The sequence below is a fragment of the Sciurus carolinensis genome, chromosome 1, assembly GCF_902686445.1.
Source record: "Sciurus carolinensis chromosome 1, mSciCar1.2, whole genome shotgun sequence".
Taxonomy (NCBI): Eukaryota; Metazoa; Chordata; class Mammalia; order Rodentia; family Sciuridae; genus Sciurus; species Sciurus carolinensis.
Window position 1 is genome coordinate 95,236,680 of NC_062213.1, and position 27,498 is coordinate 95,264,177.

The 27,498-nt window shown below is 45.3% G+C and overlaps 1 protein-coding gene across 2 annotated transcripts; it reads left to right on the top strand.

Moving 5' to 3' along the window:
* Positions 1-27,498, top strand: Adar (adenosine deaminase RNA specific). 2 transcript variants are annotated; one of them, XM_047550581.1, is made up of 15 exons: positions 1-133; positions 5,535-6,964; positions 9,304-9,487; positions 9,927-10,075; positions 10,598-10,736; positions 10,868-11,058; positions 18,997-19,222; positions 19,494-19,665; positions 20,305-20,398; positions 21,102-21,224; positions 21,504-21,637; positions 23,512-23,694; positions 24,196-24,308; positions 24,656-24,783; positions 24,919-27,498. In XM_047550581.1, the coding sequence occupies exons 1-15, from the start codon at positions 119-121 to the stop codon at positions 25,163-25,165; spliced, it is 3,528 nt and encodes a 1,175-aa protein (XP_047406537.1). In that variant the 5' UTR covers positions 1-118; the 3' UTR covers positions 25,166-27,498. The 2 variants fall into 2 exon arrangements, with proteins under 2 accessions (XP_047406537.1, XP_047406543.1); XM_047550587.1 differs by having other exon boundaries at positions 18,997-19,144.

The window sequence follows — 27,498 nt, forward strand, 5'->3', positions numbered from 1 at the left end:
CCGGAGCCATCTTGCGGCCCTGCGCACTGGCGGGGGCGGGGTTCGCGTCGCCTGGGGGCTCCGGGTGCTTGTGCGGTGGTCGGGACGCGGGCCAGCTGGGCGATGCCTGGGGGTCGCCATGGATCCGCGGCAGGTAAGCAGTCCTGCTCCAGACTCGTCCTGCGACCCCGCGGGCGTTCGCGTTGAAGAGCGTGACTCGGGCGAGTTGTGTTTCCTTTTGCCAAGCACAATTGCTGTTCCGGGATTCGTATCAAGTCAGTTAATTCTGCCGCGTGGAGCGGAGTGCGGAGGAGGGCTTGGGGACATAATGCACCTCGCCTGAGCAGCAAGACCCCAGCCCCATGTCACTTTCTGCTAGGACTCTTTTGCTGGCCCCCCAGTCTCGCTCTAGCCCCACATGAACAACTTTCTTTACTTTTAGCAGCCCTCCTCTCTGCATCCTTTGCACCTCCTGAAGGCCGTGGCAAAACTAAAAATAGCCTTTAATAACCTGTAGGAGGACGTCTGTAAAGCTTTATTCATCATAGCTAAAAACTGGAAAAAACAGAACACAGATGTCTTTCAACAGATTAATAAACCCGATAGATCCTTGCAATGGAATATGGCTCAACAGTTTAATAAGGAATAACACTTTTATGCAACATGTATGTTGTTACAATCTTAGTATACAAATGTGGTATACTAAGGAAAAGAAACCAGACTCAAAAGGTTTCTTTGTCCATGTACATGGCATTCTGGAAAAATGAGGCTATAGGAACGGAAAACAGATGTCTGCCAGGGGGAAGAGGTTGACAGCAGAGGAACATGAGAACACTTTTCGGGGAAGTAAAAGTGCTCTATGTCTGTCTGCCTGCCTTTCTTTCCTTTTTTGTTGGAACGGCGGCGGCTGTGAATGCAGGACCTCAGGCATGCTAGGCAAGCACTGTCTCAGTGAGCTGCATCCCCAGCCCTTTTTAAATTTTTTTTTTTTTTTTTTTTTTTTTTTTTTTTTTTGGTCAGTGTCTCTGCTAAATTGCCCAGGCTAGTGTTGAACTTGAAATCCTCTCGCCTTAACCTCTGGAGTAGTTGGGACTACAGACTTGCCAGCATTGAAGTGTTCTGTATCTTCGCTGTAGTGGTAGTTGTTAAAACTCAGAGTTGTACACTAAAAAGCATAAATTTTACTGTATGCAAGTTATACCTCCATTTATAAAAAGCTGTTATGTATACATATTAATATATATACATATATTTTTTAAATCCCTTCTGAGGGATGTACCTTCTGAGGGTACATCTGAGGATGTACCTCAATGATAAGAGCACTTGCCTAGCATGTGCAAGGCCCTGGGTTCTGTCTCCAGTACCAAAAAATAAATAAGGCCCTTTAAAAGGATTAGGGACTCCTGACTTGATGAAAAAGCATTTCTTCACACATACCAGAGTATGAGCTGTGGAGCCCATGTGGCAAAGGTGAGGGGCTTTATTCTCTTAAGCTAAATGTACAAGGCCAAATTAAAATGAAATCCAGGAGGCAGTGAACGTTAGATGACTTGTTACACAGTTTGCACAGTAAAATAGGCATGAAGTGGGAGAGGGGTGAGATTGGGGGTTTAGAAAGGACCACTGTGGGTTGGTTTCCCACTTCTTCCTCTCCACCACTGCCATTGGTGGTTATCTACATGACTGTTCCAAAGTGGGACTTGGGTTTTAGGGTGCTGAAAGGGGTAAGAAGACAAAGTTAATAATCTTCCCTCTCCCTCTAACATAAGTTTGCTAAAATACCTGTTAACAGATTCAAATATCATTTCTTCTTTTCTCTGAATTCATTCTAGCTTGCACACATACTTTATGTATGTGCATATACACACATGTGAGTTTTCCCTTATTTATAAGAGAAAAATAATGTGTATGTACTCTGCAACTTGCTTTGTTGTGGTTTCATTCAACACATTTTTCCTAAATTTTCTGTAAGTGAATACAAATAGATCTAAAACATACATGCGCGTGCACACACACATACTATGGATTGAACCCAGGGGCACTTTACTACTGAGCTATATTCCCAGTCCTTTTTTTTTTAAACACAGGGTCTTACTAAGTTGCTGAGGCTAGCCTCAAACTTGCAATCTTCCTGCCTCAGGCTCCTGAGTCACTGGAATTACAGGTGTACATAGCACCTTGGCCATATTTTTTAAACTTTTCCGTAGCATGAGTGTATCATAATTGATTCAACCCTTTTTTTTAGGTGGACACTCAAATATTTGCCAAATTTGGATAAGAGTAGCAGTTTAACTCTAGAAAGCAGCTAGTAGAAACTGATTTAACCACTTCAAAATGAAGTGTCTTTCTCCAAAGGTACTCAAAGAGCTCATTAGAAAACCCCTAAAGTCCCCATAATTAAGCTCTGTCCACACAGCATCTCTGTCCCTAGCAATATATGGGGGACAGAGGTATAATAACAGGAGAGAACTGGGATCGTGCCTCAGTGGTAGTGTGCTTGCCCAGCATGTATAAGGCACTAGGTTCAACTCTCAGCACCACGTATAAATAAAAATAAAGGTCCATGAACAACTAATAAATAAATAGATAGAACCTGTCTCAAAATAAAAAAGGACTTGGGATATAGCTCAGTGGTAAAGCATACCTGGGCTCAATCCCCTCTCCCCGCCAAAAAAAAACAAGAGGCTAGGGGAGGAGTTGTGGGGATGCTGCATTCACACATTCATGTTGGTTGTTTGGTGGTTAACTTTGTGCCAGGCGCTGGTGACGGTAGCATCGTCCCTGTCCCCCAAGAGCTCACTGTGGAGTCAGCCACAGCCTCCATCAGTACTGTGTCTGGAGTGGAGGTGTGATTTCTAGGATACCCGACATTGTTAATTACCTTTCAGATTCACTGTCTGGGCCATGCTTTTTTTTTTTTTTAATCTAATAGCTATGATAAAAAGCAAATGGTATACCAGGCACTGAGTGGGAGGAATTCCAGGAGAGGAAGCTCTGGGCTGAGGGAAGTGGGAGTCAGGAGTCTCCTGAAGAAGGTGGCATTTAGGAGATTTTTAAGGAAAGGGTCAATTGTGCCAGGTGGCAGTAGAGGGAAGAGCTGCCACGTTGGTTTGGCGTGTAGAGGAGTAGAATGATTTGGGGTTTCTGTTCCTGTCTGAGTAAGAGGTGATGATGAGGGGCTGGAACTGGAATGAGACACCTTTCATACAGAAGTAGTATACCACACAGGCCCTGGCGACCACCTGGTTAGATGGGGGAGGTGAGGAAGGAGGGTAGGCAGAAAGGGAAGGAGACTCGGGTCCCTGGCCTTAACCTACAAGGACGATGCCATGAACAGTGATAACAACAGGAGAGGAGGATGGCTTTGAGGGAAATGATAAATTTGGTTCAGAACAGGTAGCATTTGAGATAATGGCAGGATACCTGAGTGGACAGATATCTAGGTAATTGGAAAATCAGATCTTAAACTTTGGTACAAAGTGGTAGCTAGAGAGAGATGTGAGTTGCTTCAGAGGGCTAGCTTAGGTCGGGGGAGTGGATGAAATCAACCTAGCGAACAAAATATAAAGGAAGAACTCCTTAGACAAACCGTGGGGACTGATTATATAGAAAGGAGCAGGAGAAGGGAACAGAGATGGAAAAAGAGATATGAGAGGAGATCTTTGATGCTGTGTCACCAAATCTCGGAGGAGAATTTTGTGAAGAAGAAGGCTTAATCTACAGTGAGCCAAAACAGGTTTGTTGAACTGAATTGACCAAGCGGTGAAGACCCAACCAATGTTCAAGAGAAGGGATGTATAAGGACCTGTTAACACAAATCATTGTACTCCATTACCATATGGAAGCTTGGGCAGAGAAAGAGCTCCCAATGGGTGTTGGGGAGAGAGGCAAACTGACCGTGAGATCCAGGCAGGATGAAGGAGTGTCTGGAGCAGGGTGGGGAGTAGTAGGTAGCTCCAGTGGGGTCACATGAGGAACAGGCTCCCCCAGAGTTAGGAGTGGAAGTTGTAGAAATGTGGGAAAGCTGCCATCAGAAAGGAGCAGGAGTCAGCAAGCTGCAGCCCTCAGCCAAGTCCTTGATTTGTGAATGAAGTTACTGGTAAAGAAGTTGTCAAGAACAGTTTACCTACTGTGCGTGGCTGCCTTGCACTATAATGGCAGAGCTCTCTGGCCCTTTTCAGACAGTTTCCCAGCCACTGGAAAAGAGTTTCAGGGTTGAAGGGTCAGTGGTGGCTTGGGTTAGCATTAATGGTGATATCGAAGGAGCAGCTGGACAAGCCAAACATGCCTGTAAATAGGAGATGGAGGCCACTGTCGTAGAAATTAAGGAACCCTACAACCAGAATTTCAAAAGAGTGATTAGCAAGAATGCTAATGTCCCCTACTTGTGACAGGGATGTGGAGAAGTAGAAAGCAGCAGCTATTGAAGAACGGGGCACAGCTGCCCATGGAGCCTTCAGGAGAATCAGAGGAAGGGGCATAAGCATGAGCTGCTGCCCCTCCCAAGTCTGCAAGCCATGGGGAAAGGAAGCAGAGTGCTTGCAGCCACCCCCAGCTCCATGAGTAGCTCCTACCTGCTCCACTCCAGTGAACAGCACTGGGGAGAAGAGGAGAACTGGATTGTGGGCAGCTTGGGATGGGGCCACAGCTGTTTCATTGCAGTAAATCTACAGAGACCTGAGAATTGGGGGTCTCTTGTGCCCCAAACAACGGAGTTCAGAAGGAAGGACTATGGAGGCAGCAATTGGGAGGTAGCAGGAAGGTGGAAGGCTGGCCGAGGTGGTGAGGAAGGGACCCTGCCAGCTCTACACATTCCGGTGAGCCTGGCTGTTTGGGCAGAAGTACCAGGTGTCCCTCAAAATCCCAAACCCTGGTACCATGCCGAGGAGCAAGGACAGTGCCATTTTTATGAGGACACTTTCCAGCTCCCCTAAAACCAAATTCTGGTCCTTCTGGGAGGGCAGTGAAAAGCAGGTGACCCTCCGCAGTCCCTTTCCTTTCAATAACCCAGAAGGGCTGGGGTTCATTTTTGTCCAATTAGCTTAAATTTCTCCTGATGTCATAGGCATCAGGTGACAGATTTTAGAGACAAGGGGGCCAACGTGGTGGGGACCCTGACTCAAGGAGGGATGACCTTGACTTTGTCCCATTCCCCAGCCCCCTAACTCCCTTGCTTTTTCGGGGTTCTGGTTTTGCTTTTAAGACAAAATACAATTTGTTTGTTTTCTGATTTTAGAAGGGTAATTTTTGGAGTTGGTGGAAAGTTTCCTTCTCAGTCCTCTAAAATTCTATGGAAAAGGAAAGACTAAGTTAGGTCTCTGGAGAGGCTAACGCTGAGTCATTTTAACCCCTACTGGGTGCCCTGTGTGTTCTGCCTCCTGTTCCCTGTTTGCCATTGGTGGGCCCCTACGCAGTCCTTAGGAGGTGACTAAGTCACCCTGGCTAGGTCATGAGCCCGTGACTCTGTCTCCTTCTCAGACCATTAGAAATTAGGAGCATCTACCTCCCACTGCAGCCTTAGTTCACTTCTTCTTCCCCTTCCTCTCGTTCCACAGGGGTGTTTCTTCAACAGACGCTGCCCCCGCCCCGGTCAAGGATATGAGCACAGCAAGGCCAGACAGCAGCAGCCTTGGCAGGAATCTCACACTAATAGTTTCCGGCTCCAGCAAATAGAGTTCCTCCAGGGGCGGCTCTCAGAAGTGCCCCTAACTGGAAAGCAGACACCATCCCTGCCACCACCAGTATTCTTCCCAGGACACTGGTCAAGGTTTCCGGGACCACCTGTTGAAACCAGGCAGCCTGAGATCTGGGGTGCCTGTAGCGGCGTGCGTCTCAGAAGTCAGGGGCTCCAGGTAGTGTCTCAGCTTCCTTTGCCAGCTGGCAGGAGTCTGCCATGGAGAGGTGTTGACAGGCTTTCCTCACGCTTCCAGGAGCTGAACATCAGCCAGGATCAGGAAAAAAGGATCTTAGAGTTCTTAAAGGAGCTCGGGGAAGGGAAGGACACCACAGCGCGAGAACTGGCCAGGAAGCTCAGGATTCCGAAGAAAGAAGTCAATCAAACTTTATATTCTCTGGTGAAGAAGGGTAAGCTACAGAGGAGGCCAGGAATACCTCCTTTGTGGAGCATCACAGTCTCTGTTCAGGCCTGGAGCCAGCCCAGCGAAGTAGCAAAACCTGACATTCATAGGGGAGCCCCAAATTCAGAGCTCCATTCAGAATCTGAAGAAAGTAGCCCCACATCTGATTTAGAAGAACCTTCTGAGCCTTTTGACATGGCTGAGATCAAGGAGAAAATCTGTGACTACCTGTTCAATGTGTCTAACTGCTCTGCCCTGAGTCTGGCTAAAAATATTGGCTTCACCAGAGCCCGAGATGTAAATGCAGTGCTGAGTGACTTGGAAAAGCAGGGCGATGTGTACAGGAAAGGGGCAATTCCCACATGGTACTTGACAGACAAGAAGCGCGAGAGGATGCAAATCAAGAGAAATACACACAGTGCTCTTGCAGCCACTCCGGGTGCTGTCCCCGAGACCAATAGAAACACGGCATTCCCCACCTATCACCTACCACCGTCAAATGCCTCAAACAACATGATGACCACAGAAAAAGTGGAGAATGGGCAGGAACCTATCTTGAAGTTAGAAGGTAGACAGGAGCCCAGACCAGGACCAATGAAACTGAAACCACCTGTTTATCACAATGGCCCCTCTAAAGCAGGGTATGTTGACTTTGAAAATGGCCAGTGGGCCACAGATGACATCCCAGATGACTTGAATAGTATCCATGCGGCACCAGGTGAGTTTCGAGCCATCATGGAGATGCCCTCCTTCTACAGCCATGGCTTGCCACGGTGTTCACCCTACAAGAAACTGACAGAGTGCCAGCTGAAGAACCCCATCAGCGGGCTGTTAGAGTATGCTCAGTTCGCTAGTCAGACCTGTGAGTTCAACCTGATAGAGCAGAGTGGACCACCCCATGAACCTCGGTAAGAGACCACCCAGGAACCGCGCCTAGGGTTGGGATCAAGTAGTCTCACTACTACACAGTCTCAGCTGACTTGTGAGCAGTGCCCTTTGGTGGCCCCTCTTTTTTCCCTCTTCCTTTTCTGCCCTTTGGCTAAATCACCCTCAGTTGGCCCTTTCTCTGGATATTGAGCAAGATGATAGACCTTGAACCAGCCAGAATCTTGGCTGAGCAAATGTTGACTCTTGGCTGAAATGAAGCTTCCTTAGAACTCACTGGCTTTCAAGCATCATATTATGCCTGCCCCTAAGGCCAGAGGCGATGGAAGACCTAATTTCCTTCCCACCTCCTCCTACGTATCTTCCCCTCCCCCTCCAAGTTGAGTTCCTAAAAGAGGTATAGGAACAGGCCCACCAAAGGGTAGGCCACACACACTGGATAAGGGTGGCTAATGCTGCAGGCAGCCCCAGGTGCACCCCTGCTCAGCCAGGAGGAAAAGGCCTAGCCTGCCTGCCTGCCTGCCTGCCTGTTGAAGGTGGTAGTCTAATTTTAAACACCTCCTCTGCACAGAGGTGGGCTAGTAATTGTTAAGAAGCACCTGAGCTAAGTAATTAGAGATTCCTTCAGACAGCTGGCTGGGCCTTGCATTCTTGGTCCCACAGTCCAGAGGACAGATTGAAAAAGACAGATGGGCCCAGAAAGGACCTAGCAGAGGACTGGAGCCATTGACTCTGTCTGAGTGGCAGCAGGCTGCTGCTAGACAGAACCAGTGAGAATGGGAAGAATGCCACCAACTTTTATGTAGACACTTGTCAACGACAGGGACACATTCTGAGAAATGTGTTGTTAGGTGATTTTGTCATTGTACGAATCTACAGTGTGCTTACACAAACTTAAGACAGCTGTGATGTCACTAGGCAATATTATCTTATGGGACCACTGTTATATTACGTGGTCCATAATTGGCCAAAACATTGTTGACCAAAACATTCTTATGTGGCTGGTGACTATTCCCAGCTTTGGTCCTTGGTCTTTATCTGACTGTCTTAATGGCACCAAGTTGGCATTATGGGGGAACTGTTAAGAAAAGGGATATGTTTGTCCTAAAGCTGGCAGGGCCAGGTCTGTTTTGTCTCTGTTCTGGATAGTGGCTGGGAGGCTGTCACTCTTTATTTTCCCACCACCCCCTTGTCCAAAGTTGGGGGACAATCATTTTTGTGGTTAATCATTTTTTGAACTTTAGCTATACGAAACGTTGATGCCATGTGTAAGTATTTCAGAAGACCTAGGAAATAAGAAGTTTGACCTACTTTTTAAGATGAAATCCCAGATCGAGTGAAGAGCTGAACAAATTTAAAAGCTTGAATATAAGAGGCCTGGGCTGAGTCTAGTGCCTATAACAAATGCTTTGGGTTTTCTTTATAACAAAGGAAATTCCTTCACCTCAGGCTTGGGAAATATTGAGACCTATAGGATGACTTAAAACAAATTTTAATAGTGAATTCTCTTTAGGGGTAAGTTAGGGACAAACAGTCCTGGTGGCTCGCCAGTCTTCCCCCAACCCGCATTACCAGCCTGCCTTTCCTTTGCTGCCTCAGCCTGGCAGGCCCCTGATAAATGGCAGGTGCCTGGAGAACAGGAGACTGGTCTGTACACACTTTTGCTATCTTTTTCCTTTTTTTCCCCCTTTCTTTTTGCAGTGCTGGGGATCAATCCCAGGGTCTCATGCGTGGTAGACAAGCACTGTGCCACTGAGCCACATCCCTTCACTATCTTTTGGGACTTCCCCGAGGAGGCCAGTCCACCTTGTTGCTTTAGGATGAAGGCCTTTGAGTTGCTGACAAGACTACAATGGTGATTTTAGCCCATTACTTATTGTACAAAACTTAAAACATGGTGGTTCTCCCATGAGCAAGGTTCATATCCTCGTTGCAGCTGTGCTTGCTTCACCGAACTATGGGGACAGATCACTGACTGCTTTGTTCCCTAAAAGAAGGGACAAGCTGCCAGGCACAATGGTGCACACCCTGTAATGTCAGCAGCTCCAGAGGAGGCTGAGGCGGGAGTATCATGAGTTCAAAGTCAGCCCCAGCAATTTAGCAAGACCCTAGTCAATTCAGTGAGACCCTGTCTCTAAATAAAATAAAAAAAGAATGGTGGATATGGCTCATTAGTTAAGTGTTCCTGAATTCAATCCTTGGTACCAAAAAAAGAAGGGACAAGCCAAGCCTCCTTGGCTACCCTCCTCCACAAGTCCAGAAGCCCCTCAGTGTAGTGGAACACATGGGACAGAGATTTCTTTGGAAAGAGTAGAGGGATGGCCTAGCTTGGTGTTCACATGTCTAATTGCTCTCCACCAAGATTTAAATTCCAGGTTGTCATCAGTGGCCGAGAGTTTCCCCCAGCTGAAGCTGGCAGCAAGAAAGTGGCCAAGCAGGATGCAGCTCTGAAAGCCATGACAATCCTGCTTCAGGAGGCCAAAGCCAAGGACAGTGGAAAGCCAGAGGACTTATCCTGCTATTCCACAGAGAAAGAACCAGAGAAGGTAGGGATCCTTCCCAGAGGTTGATTTCATCTCTCCGTGTTCGAAGTGTTAGGATTTTAACTGCCCCCCTAGAAGCAATCCTGTTCTAAAAGTCCTGGTCTCTTTTTCCAAGAGAGTTTCCTGGCCTTCCTCTACCCACCTCTCCAACCTGCTTGTCGTCTTCTCATTCCCAGCTCCCTCTTCTGCCCCCCTTTCAACCTAACTCCTTGTACACACTGTCAAACTTAAAAGAGACCAAAGGATTAGCATGTCCATCCTCTTTTCTGGGAAGCCTTTCCTGCCAAGCCTAGGAAATCCCCAGTAGCTCTGCTTTGGAAGGCCAGCCTTTAACATTTAACTCTCCAAAAGAAATTCTCCCATCCCCATCCCTTTTGCTGAGAAGGACTAACCAGTGTTGTCTTCATTTTGTCTTTTGTTTTTCTTGTCTCATTTTCACCAGATAGCAGAGCCCCAGCCTACTACCACTTCAACACCATCCTTATTTTCTGGAAAGAGCCCTGTCACTACATTGCTTGAGTGTATGCACAAATTGGGGAACTCCTGTGAATTCCGGCTCCTGTCCAAAGAAGGCCCTGCCCATGACCCCAAGTATGTCCCATGAATCATGTCTCTGCTAACACTTTCTCAAAAAGAGAGACTCATCCTCTTCCTTAGAAATGGCAACTTATTTTCTCTGAGCAATTTCTTCTGCTTCAGTATGGAAGGGAGGCCTGCAGAGCCTGACTGCCACTTAGGAAGCAGAGAAGCTGGAATTAGGAGTTCAAAAGGACCAAGGACAAGGAGGGGTTTGTGGCTTGGAGGTCACTGCTGGTGGGACAGAAAGGCCCAGGACCTTGGTGGGCCTGAGCAGCTGTCTGAGGGACTATGAACTTACATGTTCAAGAAAAGGGTTCTGGAGGAAGGGAAAGTTGCATTTTGAAAGCGGGGAGTCAGGCGGAGAGATACTGGGGCAGCAGGTGGGTGAGGGGCACTGTCTATTCAAGGCAGAAATGACTATACAAAGTGATGTGTACAAGAGATGTTCTGTAGTAAGGACTGTTAGCCTAACAGGGTTAGGACAGTCTCCACAATCAAAACCATTTGCTGCCTCCTTCCTCCCTCTCCTGTCAGGTTCCAGTACTGTGTGGCTGTGGGAGCCCAAACTTTCCCCACTGTGAGTGCCCCCAGCAAGAAAGTGGCAAAGCAAATGGCCGCAGAAGAAGCCATGAAGGCCCTGCACGAGGAGGCAACCAACTCAATTGATGACCAGGTGAGGCATTTCTCCTGCTCAAGCACTTCAGATCAATTTTAGCAACTAAGCACAGGTCAGGATTACCCATGAGTCCCTCAGAGTTTCTTCATATGTTTATGGTCCTTTTTGTTTGGCTAATTCTTCTTTAGTCTGGAGGTACGAACTCAGAATCACTGGACAACTTGGACTCTGGGATGCCCAACAAGATCAGGAGGATTGGTGAGCTCGTCAGATACCTGAATACCAACCCTGTGGGTGGCTTGTTAGAGTATGCCCGCTCCCATGGCTTTGCTGCTGAGTTCAAGTTGGTGGACCAGTCTGGACCTCCTCATGAACCCAAGTGAGTGTTCCAGTCCCAGCTACAGCTGTGTGTCATCAGGTGTGGGTGATGTATCATCCAGGGAAAGAAAGACTGTGTTTGGCTGTCAATGACAGGAAAGGCAAGTGAGGGAAACAAATCCAACCCTATCTGCACAGCCTCTTAGATGAAGAGGCTGCCATCTTGAGAATAATTACTCTTCCAGTGAGCATGATCCTTACATTTTTAATTTCTGAAAGAATACATGTGTACATAGAAAATCTTTCAAACTGATCAAAGAAGTCTGCAAAGTCTTATTTCTATCCCAGATTTCTAGTTTCTCTCCCAAGACCTGCACAGTTACCTTGAGTTTGTCTAGAAATTTCTATGCATAACTAGCACTTTTTCCTCTCTTTTTTTTTTAAACAAAAAATAAACCTATAGCATACGTTCTGTTCAACACCTTCTACCAGTGAGTCTCAAGAGATAAATACAAATATATTGCACAGCTGCATGATATTTCATTGACTCAATGCTTGTAGTTTTAAAATTACTTAATAAGTAAGAGATACAACAGACCTTTTCTAAAATAGATACTGATGCACCACCACCTATTTAAGTAAATAAAATGTTGCTATTACCTGGAAGCCCCTCATTAGCATAATTTGTTTAACCCACTTGCAGTGACATTTAGGTTGCTTTGGTCACACTACTAGAAACACTCTTACCCTGAATTTCCTCATACTGTATGTTTTTGCTTAATCCTCAAAACTGTCAGTAGAAAATTTTTAGAGTGAAATTTTGGGGCCATGGTGATGTGTGTTCTTTTAGGTTTTAAATTTTTTGTGTAGGTAATAGACTACTCAAAATTTAAAAAAAAAGTATTTTAAAATAAAAAAAATATAAAAAGTTCAGTCTCCCTTGGGCCCAACTCTCATCTCATATCTACAACCCCCATCAACATTGAATGACTTTGCATCATAAGTCTCTCTTGAGTGTCTTCATGTAAGTACAGGCAAGTGTGTCTCCCTCCCATTGGTTTCACATAGGCATTGATCTATAGCTTGATTTTATACAACAATGTAATAGTATTATATAACCCTATATTGTTTTAATATAGCTATAAAGTGTATTGTTAGCGTGCACATGGTTTAGTTAACCAATCCCTCTTGGAGAGCTCTTGGATTGTTTCCAGACTTCTGCTGTTACAAACAATGCTATAGCCTGTTTATGAGCATTCAGAATTTTAATATGTAAATTTATACAAATATGAGTAATTTTCCTCTAACAAGATTACACCATTTTATGCTTCTATCAACAATATGTAAGAATGGCTCTTCCCTAACTCCAGCCAGACTAGTATGATATCATTAAAATTTTTATCTTTGCCATTCTAAAATGGGAAAAAATGGTATCTCACTGCATTGTAAAGATTAATCTGTTAGGATATTTATTATTATTATTTACCATATAAATAGATCAAAGGAGAGAAACCAGATAATTATCTCCAGGGATTTTAAAAAGGCATTTATAAAATTCAGTGTCCATTCAGATTTAAAAAAATCAAGCTGTCAGTAAATTTAAAATGATTGAATACCTCCTTAGCATGATAAAAATACATTTGAAATCAAAAACCAGCATCTTATTTAATGATGAACCTAGAACTGTTCCCATTAAAATCAGGAGGGATATGTAGTTGTCATTGTCATTATTATTAGACATTATTCTGGAATTTAGCCAGTGCCAGTCAAGAGAAAGAAATAAGTGTACATGCCAGGCACAGTGGCACACACCTGTGATCCCAGTGACTCAGGAGACTGACTTGAGACCCTCCTACCTCTTTTCCTGAGTCACTGGAATTATAGACATGCACCACCATGCCCAGCATTGATAGACTTTTTTAAGTGTATATGGTTCATGTACTCTATCTTTAGTACAAGTTTGAGGCTAACCTCAGAAACTTAACAAGGCCCTAAGCAACCTGGTGAAACCCTACCTCAAAATAATAAAAATTAAAAGGTCTTGGGGTATAGCTCAGTGGTAAAGCACCCCTAAGTTCAATTCCAAGTACCAAAATAAAAAGAGAGAAAGAGACAGAGGGAGGGAGAAAGGGAGCGAGTGAAAGAAGAAAAGGAAAAGGAAAAGAAAAAGAAAAGAAAAAAATGTATATAAAGAAGAAAGAGGTAGTTAGGATGATTTGATTGTATACCTGAAATACTCACACAAAAACTAAAGAAATACAGAGGCAGAGAATTGAGAAAAGTAGGAAATTACAATGTAATATATAAGAATTAAGAGCCTATGTGTGGGCTGGGGTTGTGGCTCAGTGGTAGAGCTCTTCCTAGCATGTGTGAGCCACTGGGTTCCATCCTCAGCACCACATAAAAATAAATAAATAAATAAATAAAATAAAGTTATTTTTAAAAAGAGCTTATGTGTTTGCAGCAATAAGCAATTGGGAAATGTAGTGGAAGAAGTTAACCTATTACAACAGCAGCTAAAAAGATAAACTACCTAGGCATAGTTCTAATAGGAGCAATATAGGCACAACATTAAGTAAAATGGTAAGGAAAGATATGAAGGGAGATTTGATTAAATGGGACAAAGAATCTGTTATTAGATAGTTAAATTTTTTTAGTGTTTTGGTTTTTTGTGGTGCTGGGGATCAAACCAAGAACCTCACACAGACTAGGTACATGTTCTACCACTGAGCTACACCCCCAGGCCAGGAAAATCTATTTTAAAGATAACAGCTGTCCCCAAATTAATCTTCACACTTAATGTGAATTTATTTTGGATGTAAAAAACTTGATTCTGAATTTCATATGAAAAATAAATAGGTAAAAATAGCTAGGAAATTCAGGGGAAAAAAAAAAAAAAAGAATCCAGTGCCTCATCCATGATAGGCAAGCACTCTACCACTGAGATACAGCTCCAGCCCCTACCAAATTTTAAAATAGTGTTGTACTGTACATAGCTGGAAAGGTGCATCAGTGAATCAGCTTGGAGCACCCAAAAAGTAAAGATAGATATAAATGGTATTTTTGTATGTTGTAAACATAAGACTTCAAATTAGTGGGGAAATGATGGGTTATTTAGTGATGTGGTGGGATTGCCAGCTACCCATCTTAAAAACAAAGCCAGACCTGCTTATCTGCCTCCTTCCCTACTCCTAAATTTTTACAGATCCAAGGTCTAATGTAAAATAAATGAAATTAAACAATCACTAGATGGAAAGAAGGGATGTTTCTAGAATCTTCGAGTGGCAAAGCCTTTCCAGAGACACAAAACATAAAGTCATAAAGTAGAAAACCTGGAAAATGTAACTGTAAGAAAAAATGGTGTGAAGTCAAAGGACTCCCTGAGAAAAAACACCACAATGCACCACAGTCCAAAGGCTAATTTCTGTGATATATGAGGGGTTGTAAAGAAATCTTTAATGGAAAATCTCAGGAGGAAAGTAAGCATGTGAACTGTACATTCATAGGAGAAGAAATAGAATGAATTGCCAGGCATGGTGGTGCACACCTGTAATCCCAGCAGCTCAGTAGGTTGAGGCATGAAGATCACAGATTGAAAGCCAGCCTCAGCAACTTAGCAAGGCCCTAACCAACTCAGCGAGACCCTGACTCAAAATAAAAAATAAAAAGGGCCCCTGGGTTCATTTCCCTCGTACCGAGAGAGAGAAAGAAGAAAGAAAGACAATGAATTGTCAATAAATAAAAAGGTACACAACTTCATTTTGTAAATTAAATTTACACTTTGACAGTGTACTTACAAAACAGTGATGCACTTCATCATCTGCATTGTAGCTGAGCATAGAGTACAGTGCCTTCAGCCCAGCGCTGCCACTCTGAATCCCCCACACACACATACAGCGCATGATGTACGTGCAAAGGTTTTTGATGCAGCATTGTTTATAGGAGCCAAAGGCTTGAAATGGTCTCAAGTGCCATCATTTGCAGATTGGTTAAGTCAACTATAGTACGTCCCCTCTAAAGAGTACTGAACAACCATGTAAAAGAACAATATGGTTATATGAAACCATCTCTAAAGACCTGGACTGCAGAGTTAAAGTCACTGTGTAAAGTAGGGGAAAGATGTGGTATTTAAATTTTCAAATTAAAAAGAGCCATTAAGGAGAAAAAGCTCATGAAAATGGCACCTTGTTATACTTTTATCTGTAATAGTAACAACATTTATTTATTCATGTTTATATGTGATTTGCATTTATTTTTATGTGAGATACCTTTTCTGTCCTTATCCAGTTTTCTTTTGGATCATTACTGTTTATTAGCATGTTAGAGCTTTTAACATAATACAAGCCTTAACCCTTTGGCCAGCATAACCCAATTTAGAACCCTGAGACTAGGAAGGCAGAAAAGGTTCTCCACTGCCCCCTTGTGGCAGGATACATTTGCCCATTGTTGAAGTCACCTAGGAAGGGGAGGTACATTCTCTCTCCTGCTGTTTAACTGGTTCATATCCTTCATTCTCAGTAAACCTCCCAGTGCCCCCACAGTACTGGGGATGGAACCCAGGGACACTATACCACATCCCCGGCACTGTTTATTTTTTATTTTGAGACAGGGTCTCACTAGGTTGCTGAAGTTGGCCTCAAACTTGTGACCCTCCTGCCTCAACTTCCTGAATCACTAGAACCACAGGTATACACCACCACGCCCAGCAGACCTCCTTTTTCTTTAAACTCACTCCTTTATAAAAAAGTTTCAGTGTATTTCCTTTTTTTTTTTTTTCTTTTTTCTTTTTGTATCAGGGGTTGAACCTGGGGCACTCAACCACTGAGCCACATCCCTAGCATGTTATCATCATCATCATCATCATCATCATCCTCACCTTTTCCTCCATGCCCTTCACCTCCTCTAATCAAGTCATCCTTTGATTGCCATCCCAAGTCCCCTCCTCTTGTCCCTTTCTCTAGTGTCAGCTCCAATCTCAGCCCCCATAATATTCTCTTACCTGGATCATTGGATGAGATGTTCCCACTGGTCTCTGTGCTGTATTCACTCAGCACATACCTGCAGAGGTCCTTCTATTAGTACAGGAGCCTGGTGACCAGCAGTCGCCTAAGTAAGCATGAGATCTTATCTATCCCAAGTGTTACAAAGGGCTGGAGTTGCTGAGGGCAGTGACAATGTGTAGTGGCAGGACTTGACTTAGGGAGGGGGAAGGACCCCCAAAGGAAGCTGAGACCCTAAGGGTGACTAACAGAAAAGGTTCTCGGCAAAGGACACAGCACAGTTAGCCCTCCTTATCCATGGGTTCTGCATGCATCTGTTCAACCAAGCATGGATTGGAAATATTTTTTTAATTTGTTAATTATGTAATTTGAATCTGTATCTGTACTAAACACATACAGACTCCTACTTCTTGTCTTCCTTCCTTACACCTTACAGTGCAACACCTGCTTAGATAGCACTTATGCTGTATTAGATACTGTAAGTAATCTAGAGATAGCTTAAAGTGGAGGATGTGCAGAGGTCATATGCAAATACTGTGAGTCCATTTTACGTAGGCTCTTGAGCAGCCTCAGATCTCAGTGTCTGTAGGGGTCCTGCATCCATTCCCCCTGTGGAGACTAAGGGATGACTACATCACTAGTCTGGTGGTTGGAGGAGAGCAGAGCCAGTAAAGAGATAGGAAGAGAGCCAAGGGTGAGCAGAGGGCAGGAGGGAAGCCTGGTGTGGATGAGTGCAGAGTGCTCCGATGGCCTGTAGGGCTGGCCTGTGGGTCAGTGCTTTTACCACATAAGCCGTGGAGAGCCATTGATGGTTTTGAGTGAAAGAGTGTCACTTTTTCTCTCCCCACACTTTGGCTCTGCTTTCCCAGCACTTGTCTACTAAATTTCCTTTCCTATTCTGAGAACCATTTTGAACCTTGGCCTCCAATTTACATCCACACCCCTGATCCTCACTCTGAACTAATAACCCCACTTCCCACTCCAGAAAATAACAATAAATCATGTAAGAAATGCTTTGTCTTCTCATTACCTCCCTACCTCCTCTGAAGCTCATATCTGTCAGTAAGTACAAAGGAAGCATCCTTCCTCCTTCCCTTGAGTCCTGTGTGCCCCTCCCTCTCATCTGCTCTAGGGCTTTCCCACTTCAGTCATCTCCCCTCCTCGTCATCAACAGGATCATTGCCATCAGCCTGTAAACACACCCGACTTGTAGACACCTTCCCTCAACCCTGTATCTCCCTCCAGGAACCACCTCATTTCTCAGCTCCTTCACGACCAAGCCTCTCAGAACAATCATTCACACTTATTGTCACTTTCACGGCTCATTCTGCTAAAAAGGCTAACCGCCAGCCATGTGTGGTTATTGAGCACTTAAAATGTGGTGAACTTGATTGAGGAACTGAATTATTATATTTAATTTTGATTAATTTAATAGCGTCATGTGGCTGTCATAGTGGACAGCACAACTCTAAAGGATTCAAATTACATAATTAACGAATTGAATCATTCACATGTGTGTATGTATGTATAATAGAAAATATATGTGTGCATATATACATGGATGTGCCACATGTATAAAACTATGTATAGGAGTTCACATTATTTTCAAAGACAGAGCAGTCATGAGATTCTCCTGGACCCCTCGGGCAAAGATCCTACCCAGTTTGTTCCCCATTCCCCAACCTCTTTTCATGCCACTGTCCATCTCATTCTGAACTTGGCCCACTGGCCAGGAGGGACCTGCCAGCATGGGCAAATAAAGGAGCAAACACATCAGCTGCTTAGGATAACCAAAGAATGGTGAGAATCTCAGAGTGGTTGAACACGGAGACCCACATTCAGAGCTGATATATCACAGAACTGAAGCCTCCGTTCCTGCACAGTTGGATTATCCAAAGCTGTGTTTCCAAACAGTGGATTCAGATCTGGTGAAAGCTAGGATCTTAATACCTTGTCTGGTAGATTTCCAGGCTGCTTTGCTCTGTCGTGCTCTTCCCTCTGGGATTGTGGAAATCCCCCGCCAGGAATGGTGGGGGCCACCTCCCTCCTGCACTTGCACACTTCACTGTCATGAGAGCCCATGTGCTCCAGGTCCATGTCCCTGACCCAGTGTCCATCTCAAGTCTGCCAGAAGTCCACAGATAACTCCCCAAGAAAGCTTGGTTCCCCAGCCTAATGCTGTCCTTGTCGTGATGATTTCTCCTGGTTAATCCTTGCAAGATAATCAGGAAGTGGAGGAGGAAATGGGATTGCGTACTTGAAAAATCAGGCAGTGTATTAAGTAAGTGATTCAAGTGGGAAGAAAGTTCTTTGCTTCTCATTTCTGCTCAAGTTAAGAAGAAAGTCCAAATTTTGTGTTAGTAGTTCTTTAAACCCTCTGTTACTTCCTAATCTTCCTTTATAGTAAAGGCAGGCCTGGCTGGAGTCTTTGCAGATAATAGTATGGTATCTAGTCAGAATTTAGTCATATAATTGTATCACATTCAGTTGTATAGCCACCTTCAATTTATGGCAAATGGCACTGGTGTTCCATTTACAGTACTGTGAAATTTCCTTTTTAAATGTGTGCTGGGCACAATGGCATGCATAATTCCATCTACTCAGGAGACTGAGGCAAAGGGATCACAAGTTCAAAGCCTGCCTGAGCAGCTTAGTGAGACCCATCTCAAATTTTTAAAAAAGAAAGAAAAACACTTGAATGTAGCTCGGGGGTTCAATCCCCAGTACCACCCCTACCCCCCAAAAAAGTGTGTGCATTTTTTAAGAATCAATTTAGAGAAAACATTAAGTAATAGTCCACAGGATATTTGGATCTAGCAAAAATCATGTTGTAATTCATGAATGACCAAAATCTAGGAAGTGCTGCTTTAAAGAAACAACTGTCAAAATCAGAGGGTCCATATGTTTGCAAGACTGGCCACATTCAAAGCAAAACCAGCCCTTTCTGCAACAGCTTTCAAGGTCTTGTGTTTGTCTTTATCCTGCTTCTCATCCCAAAGGTTCATTTACCAAGCAAAAGTTGGGGGCCGCTGGTTTCCAGCCGTCTGCGCACACAGCAAGAAGCAAGGCAAGCAGGAAGCAGCAGATGCGGCCCTCCGTGTCTTGATTGGGGAGAACGAGAAGGCAGAACGCATGGGTTTCACAGAGGTAACCCCAGTGACAGGGGCCAGTCTCAGAAGAACTATGCTCCTCCTCTCCAGGTCCCCAGAAGCACAGCCAAAGACAGTTAAGACGTCTACTTTTGGTGCTATCTTTTTGTTTTGGGGGTGGGGTCTTGCTAACTCCTCTCTGGGTGGAGTTGGCTCATTACTAGCTGTCATGTGAATTGTCCCTTGGCTATACTACTAGCCTCAATAGAGCATATAACTGGGACACTAGATGTGAAAGGGGAAAGGTGACGCACGACTCCATTAGCACGTGATCTCCCTGCCCACTGTGAAGTATGGTGGACCCAGGCATGGCTACATGGTCCTTACACTCCCCCCTGTCCCCACAGCTTCCTCTTACTGGCAGTACCTTCCATGACCAGATAGCAATGCTGAGCCACCGGTGCTTCAATGCTCTCACAAACAGTTTCCAACCTTCCTTGCTCGGCCGCAAGATCCTGGCTGCCATCATTATGAAGAAAGACTCTGAGGACATGGGTGTCGTGGTCAGCTTGGGGACAGGTGAGTGAGCACCTACCAAGCCATCGGCCTCCCACAGTGACTAGAAGCAGGTCCTTCTCACACTCCCCTGGAGTCCATGTGAGCAAGTCCAAGGTAGGGGGAGGGTTGCTCACCCCCATATCCTGACGTGACTGGGTGCGGTGACACATGCCTATGGTCCTAGCCACTCAGGAGGCTGAGGCAGGAGGATTGTAAGTTCAAAGCCAACCTCAGCAACTTAGCAAGACCCTGTCTCTAAATAAAATACAAAAAAAGGGCTGGGGATGTGACTTGATGGTTAAGTGCCCAATCCCTGGTACCAAAAAAAAAGAGTTTCACATTTTGGAGCACTTAAGAGTTACAAATTAGGGATGCTCAGCCAGCAGCCTCTATGCAAATATTCCAAAATCTGAAAAACTCCAAACTCTGAAACCCTCTAGTCCTGAGCATTTGTGTAAAGGACACTCAACCTGCATGTCATTTTAACTGCAGTCAGCTGAGTGGGGATGGATCCTTATTCTCTAGGCAAGAGAATGTGGGAACCAAGGAACTGACAAATTGAGGCTATTTCTGCTTTCAAGTCGGAAAAACAAACTGCCTCCACCCAATTCACCATCATTTTTCTTTGATTATTCCCTTCTTGTTTTAAATCCTTCCCAGGGAATCGCTGTGTGAAAGGAGATTCTCTCAGCCTAAAGGGAGAAACCGTCAACGACTGTCATGCGGAAATCATCTCCCGGAGAGGCTTCATCAGGTGAGCAGGGTTGGAGCAGGCTGTGAGCAGCACCTGCTCTCTGCCCTGCCTCCCCTGCCCACCTGGGTGCAGTGGCTCCAACACAAGACTGGCAGGTCCCTGAGGCAGCAGGGGTGTCCTTTGCTTTTAGCCCATGCACTTGAACCCATCTTAGAGCTGATCCCCCTAAGACCCAGCTGCATCCCACTCCTCAACCTGTTTCTAAGTCCTTTTCTGCGATCCTTCTTCTGCTAACTCTCCTCTATTCCCATTTTTGAAAGCAAAGTGACCTCTGAGTCCTCGGGGCCTTGGGGATGAGGCAGCCTTCCATCTCCATTTGAGGACCTATCAACAACCTCCATGTCCCTGCTAGCTTTCTCCTCTGGTTCACCTTTTCTTTAATTTATGAAGGGAGTGAGGTGGAAAGAAGCAATTGCCTCCTGTAGGCCTTGAACCAGTTTATTCTGCCCTGGAATCCCTGTAGTCACCATAGCAAAAAGCCTTTGGCAGAAACAAAACTGACCCAAAAGGCTAACTTTGCTTTGTGAAATGCGAGATCTCTCCGGGAAAATTCCCCACTACCTCTCGCCACCTGAGAAACTGGAAGGTCTGCACCGGGAAAACTTGTCCTCACTTGGGACTCGGATAGGGGTCAGATCATGGAAGCGTGATCTGCTCTCACCAGAATCAAACCTGCCTTCCTAACCACACTTTCTTTTTATAGGTTTCTTTACAGTGAGTTAATGAAATACAACTCCCAGACTGCAAAGGATAGTATATTTGAGCTTGCTAGGGGAGGAGAGAAGCTCCAAATAAAAAAGACTGTTTCGTTTCATCTGTATATCAGGTCTGTACCACCTCTGCTGCTGTCAGAACAGACCCTGCCAGGCTCCCAGGGTTGGGTATCCACGTGCCCTCCTGGCCCCTAAATCTGACCCCATACAACAAGCCACACACTCCACTCTGTGTTCGAGGTACATTGCCCTGTGGAGAATGACTGTCGTACTCACAGCATCCCACGTAGGCTTCAGTAAACATCCCCAACTCCAACCGCAGCAGACTTGGGCCCCAGGGCGTTGGAGGGAAGTTCACACAAGTGAGTTGTGACAGACACCCTGTGTTGCAGCACCGCTCCATGTGGAGATGGCGCCCTCTTTGACAAGTCCTGCAGTGACCGGGCTGTGGAAAGCACAGATTCCCGCCACTACCCTGTCTTTGAGAATCCCAAACAAGGCAAGCTCCGCACCAAGGTGGAGAATGGTGAGTGCCACCCATCCTCCTCCCTTGCCACAAAGGGTTCTGCAAGATCACCAGGATGTGCCATTCGTCATGGGAAGGTCTGTAGGAAGGGGAAGCTCCAGTTTGAATTTGTTAGCTTGGGAGACCGGGGGATCTTCAGATTCCATAGGAGGAGAAGAGAGCCTGGTTGGAAAGAAAGATAGGAGCATTTTCCTCCTGAGGATCTTTATGGACAGGAGTGCTCAGGGGAGGATGACAGAAATGAAGAGGTGATGCAGAGCCTACATGATTGACAGATGTGATGCCCAGAGTCAGGCCCTCCATCCAGTTGGCTCCTGACCGTACGTCCTGCTGCCTGGCTCCTTCTCCTCTCCTGTCCTCCAGTGTCTCCTTCCTGTCTCCTCAAGTCATTCCTGTTCCCTTCATGCTTCAGCAGTCATATGAGTCATCATCAGACCTGAGTCAGATCATGTCAGTTCCCTGCTAGACACCCTGAAGTATAAACAGAGCGACCGTGTGACCCAGCAGTTCCCTCCTAGGAGTATCCCCAAGAGAAGTGCAAGCATAGGTTCACACAAAAACCCATACAGGAACTTTCATAGCAGCCTGAAAAGGAGACACAACCCAAACGCCCATCCCACCATGAATGGATAAATATAAATGTGCTAGATCCAAACAATGGAGTATGCTTTGGCCACAAAAAGAAGTAAGCGTTGATACAACTACAATAAGGATGAACCTTGAAAACACTATGCTAAGTGAAAAAGCCAGTCACAAAAAGATCACGTATTGTATGGTTCCATTTATATGACATGTCCAGAATAAACACATTCATAAAGACGGAAAGTACCTTAGTGGTTGCCTAGGTCTGGGGGTGAGTGGGGTTGGAGGGAGAAGAGGGAGTGAGAGCCAACAAAGGTTTGTTTATGGGTTGATGAAATATTCTAAAATCATACTGATGCATAATTCCAGGGGTGCATAGCTATGGAAATATTAAAAATCACTGAATCATATGCTTTAAATAGGTGAATTATAGGTATATGACTTGTATCTCAGTAAAATTGGTATTTAAAATAAATAAGTAAATAAGCAAGCACCATATAGGTTCTCCCACTGCATTTACACAAAATCAGAACCTGAGCCAGGCACATTGGCACATGCCTGTAATCCCAGCAGCTTGGGAGGCCAAGGCAGGAGATTGATGAATTCAAAACCAGCCTCAGCAACTCAGTGAGGCCCTGTCTCTAGATAGAATATAAAAAGGGCTGGGCATGTGGCTCAGTGGTTAAGTGCCTCTGGGTTCAATCCCTGGTACAAAAAAAAAAAAAAAAAAAAAAAAGGCAGGAGCTGCCACGACCTCCCAGCCTCATCCCACACCACTCTTCTCTTTGATGGATGCTCTGGTTGCCCTTGCACTTTGGTCAGCCCCTTGAAACACCAAAACCCTTGCTGCCTCAGAGTGTGGTTTTTGCTAATCTGTCAGAATGCATCAGAAACTATGTCTCTCCAGCTGTTCCTTCTCTTTTGTACCTCAGCTTCCCTGGCTCCTCTACATCAGGAGCTCTGCTGTGCTGTCCTCCATCATAGCTGTCCCACAAAGCCTTCCAAGTGCTGTTGGCTTCTAGAATTCCTACATGAGTATTGGTGTATTGCTTAGTGTCCCCTTTCTGTCCCATCACCCCATAAACATCTCAGGACAACAAGGACCTTACTGAGGTTTGCTCACTATTGTTCCCAGCATCTAGTATGGTGATTGGCATGTGCTCCAGGGACTAAACTGTATGAAGAATGAATGCTTGCGCCTCCAGTGGCTCAGACCTCAGGAGCACAGGTACTGCGCTAGAGAGTGGCTTGTCTGGTGGCCTCTGTTGATCTGACCCAAGTCTCTCACACAGGGGAAGGCACAATCCCTGTGGAGTCCAGTGACATTGTGCCTACATGGGATGGCATTCGGCTCGGGGAGAGACTCCGTACCATGTCCTGTAGTGACAAAATCCTACGCTGGAATGTGCTGGGCCTACAAGGGGCACTGCTGACCCACTTCCTGCAGCCTGTGTATCTCAAATCTGTCACACTGGGTAAGGACCTGCCTTACGAGTTGGAGCCCATCTGTCCTTCTCTACCCAAATCCCAGAAAACTGCATTCAAACCCACTTTCCAAAGTGAGCTTGACTCAGTCATCAGTAGTGGGTTCTGAGTGCCCAGTGTGCAGAGATAGGAAGGCAGGTTCAGGCAGCAGACCTAAGGAAGGATGTGCCAGGCCAGTCTCTCCAAGACACGTTAAAGAAACGCAGCAGATTACTATAGCAGCATCTAATTTTCCTTGTTCTCCACAATCCTTGACCTTATGTGGAACATTCTATTTTGTGCTTAAGTATTTGATGATCCTGCATATGTCCTAGGTGGTCACAATTAGAAGGTTCTTCCTATCAAGAGCTGTTTTTCTGTCCTAACAATTCTGTTTTATACCTTCAAACTCCCCATGTACCTCTGCTTCTTAATAGCTCTTGGTGAAAACACAAGTATATGTGTTTCTTTTTCTTTTTTTTAACTTTGTTTTTTTTTTTTTTAATACCCAGGTTACCTTTTCAGCCAAGGACATCTGACCCGTGCTATCTGCTGTCGTGTGACAAGAGATGGGAGTGCATTCGAGGATGGATTGCGATACCCCTTCATTGTCAACCACCCCAAGGTGCTATAACCCTGTTCTATTTTCCCTTAGTATTTTCTTCTTTTCAAGCAATCCTATCAGCAGAGCAAAATGTCTACTGTGGTCAAGGGGAGCCTTGGTTGGTGTCCCAAGTACTTCTCCTTTCTTCCCTTTGGATGCTAAGGGCTTTCCTCCTCTTATTCTAGAATTGATCTGAATCGAGGTGGATGGTATTTCTGGAGTCTGCTCTGGTATAATCAAACAATGTTAAATAAAGGGGAAAGACTATGGCCCCGCACTCCCTCTTTCCAGTGATCTGGGAGTCCCTGCTTCCAAAACGTATCCCCAAATGGTTTCCATCTTTCTCTCTTTACTCCTGGGATTCCTAGGTTGGCCGAGTCAGCGTATATGATTCCAAAAGGCAATCTGGGAAGACTAAGGAGACGAGTGTCAACTGGTGTTTGGCTGATGGCTATGACCTAGAGATCCTGGATGGTACCAGAGGCACCGTGGACGGGTAAGGAAATAGGAGGGTACAGGAGAAGCAAACCTGCTCTTCAGAGCCTGAAGGCCACTTCCTACCATGGTCGCTCCACTCTGGCTCCCACCTCTCCCGGTCCCAGGTGAATAACCAGTGCTTTTGTTTCCCCAGGCCACGAAATGAATTGTCCCGGGTATCTAAAAAGAACATTTTTCTTCAGTTTAAGAAGCTCTGCTCCTTCCGTTACCGCAGGGACTTACTGAAACTCTCCTATGGTGAGGCCAAGAAAGCTGCCCGAGACTATGAGATAACCAAGAACTACTTCAAAAAGAGCCTAAAGGACATGGGTTATGGAAACTGGATAAGCAAACCCCAGGAGGAAAAGAACTTTTATCTCTGCCCAGTCCCCAATGACTGAGAGCTTGGGGGTGTTTTCCGCACAGTGAGAGAGGGAGGTCGTAGCATTTCTCATCACATTGACCGAGGGTTTGGGGGAATTTTTTTATCCTCCACCTTTATTTTTTTTTTTAATGGAACCATAATTAGAGTTACTGAGAACTTTGGGTTCCCATTTATCCTGCTTTCTTTGGGGTTCCTAGGCAGAGTCTAGCCAGGCCCCTTCTCTTTTTTCAAGTGAAGAGGCAGAGACCTACAGGAAGAGAAAGGGGTTATCTTTCCACCCAAAGCATAAGCAGTCACTGAGACCTGCAGCCCATTTCCTCTTAAGTTTTATTTTGTTTTTCCATTTCCTTCTTTGTGTGTGTGTTTGCTACACTGACCTCTTGTGGACTTGATTAGGTTCCAGTGAGTTCTCTGTGAATCATGTCAGGGACTAAGGATCTCACGTAAGGATTCCACAGGCCCCTCTACTTCCCCAACCCCCACCCACTACAAAGATTCTTACCTGTGATCATTGAGTTTCTCCTTCCCCATCCTGGAGGGTAAAGAGGTGAACTTCCAAGAATTTGGTGAAATATTTACAAGGGCAGGAATTGAAGATGACAGTTGATAAACTACAGTGCCAATGGAAATGTGATTGGAATCTGCAAATCCTGCTCAGCAATGGGAACTTGCACTTTAGCCAGCCAGGAAAAAGCTGCTGCTCAGGAAGTGCATCCCTTCCTGGGGCAGCAGGAAGTTGAGAACCAGCCAGACTGGGCTAGCGAAGTTACCCAAGAAGTAGGCAAGGTTTCCCCCTGCAGAGTGACACAGACCACTACCCTTGGAATATTGCCAAACTCTCATGTGCCCAGGCAGGGCATAGGACCATAGACCCCAGTAAACTAGTATGAAAAAATTCAGGACAATTCCTAGAATGTAAATCATCTGCTCTGATGGTTGGAACTTGGCAAGAATAGGGCAAAAAATCATGTTGGGTCAGATCATTGTTCTGCACATTACAATATTTCTCATGGCATTGATCCCAAGGGAAGTTGACCAAGCCCTGTGTAAATTAGGACTTTTTAAAAGAATGCCAGAGATATTGGTTCTTAACTGCAGTCATACAGATTTAAATTCAGATGTATTTTTCCACTCATCCCACAGCTTTGGTTTTGCCAGATGGCTTTGGAAGTTGATTTGTGGGCAGGGCACAGGCCTGAGGCCTTCCTCCCTGTTAAGGAGTCTTGAAGGAGTTAGCATAATCAAGACAGCGGTTATAGGTGACAGACTCCTTATAGGGGTAGTAGACTCCTTAGTCTGCACTTCCACCTAATATTGGTGCAGCCAGGGCCTTTGACCTCTAGAGTCTGGCTCTGGAGCCAAGTCAGCCAGGTGTGCTCAGAAAGACTGCCAAGTCTCTGCTCCCTCCAGGACTGCGCCTGCCTCTTTCCTTTGGAAGATATGTCTTCATCTAAGAACGAGCCAAGCCAGTGCCCTCAGATGATTTTCCATGCTCCTCCTCTCACCCTGCAAACTGCTGACTAGTTCTTCTACCTTGTCTGGCCCACCTCTTCAGTAGTAGATATATTCGCGTTTGCACTTTTATTCCTCTGGCTACTATACTTTCTGTACCTGTGACCAAAAATTGAACCAAATAATGCAAGTTTTTAAAATACACTAAGGGTGTCTTCGTGGGACACCAAAGCATCCCAAGGAACTGGTAGGGAAATGGTGCCTGTCCTCTGGGGCGGAAGGGGCCTGGCTCTGTGAGTATTGCCAGGCCTGGAATATTAGCTGAAGGCACATTATAACATTAGCACTGACCTGCAGAGTGACCAGTGCTCACTGTGCAGGGGCAGAGTGATCATGTGGCTCCCAGTCATTAGATGTCTGTTGCCTTGGTTCTCCAAGCTGGAGGGTTATTACCTACCAATTCCTCAGGATGTTTGGCACCTCTGGTCCATCTTGGGCATTAGAATCTCTGGCAGAGATGTGACTCAGCTGTTCCCCACCCCATTACTGGGAGCACAGGGGCTCTCAAGAGATTAGGATCCCCAGTTGCCCCCAGGATCTTACCTAGCAAACTTGTAATATTCAGTTTCTGCTGTAGGAAGAGAGCAAGAAGCATCCCTGCGCTCCACATGCCTGCTGGAATTGAGCCGTGTCAGGCCCCACCCCGTTGCATCCAAACACCCCTCTGAGTCACACAGGACAGTGGGCAGAGCTTCCACCCTGTGTTCACTTCACTTCTGTCTGATCTTTGTTTTTAATAAGCAAGACCCCTCCCTCCTTTCTTTTTAATGATTTTTGTAGTTGATTTGTCTGAACTGTGGCTATTGTGCATTATCTTTGAATAATCACTTGTAAAAA

Excerpts from the sequence above, each read along its gene's own strand:
- Adar (XM_047550581.1), top strand. Across the intron at positions 20,399-21,101 it reads TCCCGGAGAGGCTTCATCAG|GTTTCTTTACAGTGAGTTAA; the intron begins GTGAGCAGGGTT and ends TTCTTTTTATAG. Across the intron at positions 24,309-24,655 it reads TCATTGTCAACCACCCCAAG|GTTGGCCGAGTCAGCGTATA; the intron begins GTGCTATAACCC and ends TGGGATTCCTAG.